This window comes from Xylocopa sonorina, chromosome 6 (genome assembly GCF_050948175.1).
Source record: "Xylocopa sonorina isolate GNS202 chromosome 6, iyXylSono1_principal, whole genome shotgun sequence".
Classification (NCBI taxonomy): domain Eukaryota; kingdom Metazoa; phylum Arthropoda; class Insecta; order Hymenoptera; family Apidae; genus Xylocopa; species Xylocopa sonorina.
Window position 1 is genome coordinate 6611378 of NC_135198.1, and position 1946 is coordinate 6613323.

Sequence of the window (1946 nt, forward strand, 5' to 3'; positions counted from 1 at the left end):
CGTCGCGCGCCTCGGCGGCCACCTGCAGGAACGACAGCGACGAGGAGCTGCTCGCGAGGTCGTGCATCAAGCTCGAGTACCCGTCGACGGACACCGCGCAGCAGTGCCAGGACCGCCAGCAGGAGGAGCAGCCAGCGGTGCGCGGCATCAAGGTCGAGTACCCGCTCAGTCAATCGTCGGAGGACGTTCTGGATACCGGCGAGGAGGAGGAACTGGCCGCCACGTCGCCCTACGACATCATAGCCGCTGGTAATCCCAGGTGTCTGACCAAGCAGACCGCTTGCAAGAGCCAAACTAGTTCCTTGGTGAAAGACGTAATCGTGCCACCCTGTCCGGACGGCGTGTCTCCAGCCCCAGATATCGTCATCGAGATGAAGTACGAGACGCAGTCGGGTCCACCGGCGGCGCCGCCGCATTTGACCTCCTCAGGGGTTGAACCGCCGCACAGTAGCCAAGGTACAGGGATAGTCGTTGGTGGTTCGCCAGCGGAGGTCGTTGGCGTCGACAGTTTGCTCCTGTCGCCGTGGGGCGCCACGGGGCCGGACTTCCTGGAGCCGCCAGACGTGAAGCAAACGGCAGCTGGTCTGCAGGATGCGTGGGACACTCTTCTCCTGGGCTCGTCAGTGGGTGTAGCCTCCGCGCAATCGTTGGCGGAATTGAAACCTCTTCCACCCTTCACAGGGTACACAGGGCATCTGAGCATCAATGGTATACCTGGTCATCATTATCACACTATCGCGTCGTCCGCGCAGAGACCGTCCTTACCGTCCTCGTCGCCCACGTCCTCCTCGAACCAAGAGTACTACGAGTCGCCAGTCGTCTCGTCCAGCACCCCGTGCCCGCAGGGCAGTCAGAAGCAACAGCAGCAGCAGCAGCAGCAACAACAGCAGCAGCAACAGCACCACCAGCACCAACAGCAACAACAGCAACAGCATCATCATCACCAACAGCAACAACTACCGCAGTCGACGCAGCAGGTCGATTACGATATCGAGGACATAGCGGAGATCATTGGCTCGGCGATAGCAGACACGACAGTCCCAGGTGGTGGAAACGGAGCTGGCTCAGAGCACGATCCAGACGCGTCGCGAGATTGGATCGACATTGCCGAGTGGATCGACACCGCTTGCTCGCCAAAAGCTCAAGAAACCACGTCTCCCAGCCAGTACTCGCAGATATACGCGACGGCTACGCCATCGACGCAAACGCAACAGCACGGCTCGACGTTGCAGAGTCTGTTGACGCACGGTTACGCGCCGTTGTTGAACGCCAGGCTACAATCTGCGAACGCTGGCCTCCAAAACGCGTCCTGCGGCGAGACACCGTCGTCCACCAGCCCTTATCCACCTGTCAGCCCACCTGGCAGAGTCTCGACCTCGTGCAGCCCCGATCATCTGCTCCACTCGTCGTTCGCAGCGCCCTCCCATCCGAGGAAGAGGTCACGGCCCACACCAGGCTCCCAGAATCCGTCCAAGAAGAGCCCAGGCACTGGCGCGACCGCGTTACCATACGGGACCGAGTCAGGGCTAATTGGCGGCAAGGAGAAGCCCGTCCACAGGTGTTCCATCTGCAACAGAGGATTCCTGAATAAGAGCAACATCAAGGTGCACTTGAGAACGCACACAGGCGAGAAACCGTTCAGGTGCGAGGTCTGCGGGAAGGCGTTCAGACAGAAGGCGCATCTGATAAAACACCAACAGATTCACAAGAGGATCGGCAGGGACTAGAACCGCGCGGGGGGATGTTTCTCCTCGTTCTTGGGAGAATGTCTCGAGTGTACCTAAACAATTACCGTAAGTACCTATAGCGAAGTAGCGTCGATCGAGGGATCACCCTCGATCGTCGAGGGACGTCGATGGGTCTCGATCGTCGTGGCTGATCGCCACGTGGCCACGAACGATGCCTGTAGTTTTAAACGAGATACGAGGACCATCGCGGACGGAGTG

At 59.8% G+C, this 1946-nt stretch overlaps 1 protein-coding gene across 1 annotated transcript; it reads left to right on the forward strand.

Annotated features, from left to right (window-relative positions):
- Positions 1-371: 371 nt before the first annotated feature.
- On the forward strand, positions 372-1727 carry Ich (zinc finger protein ichor). The gene has a single exon (XM_076896311.1). The coding sequence runs from the start codon at positions 372-374 to the stop codon at positions 1725-1727; it is 1356 nt and encodes a 451-aa protein (XP_076752426.1).
- The last annotated feature ends 219 nt before the right edge of the window (positions 1728-1946 follow it).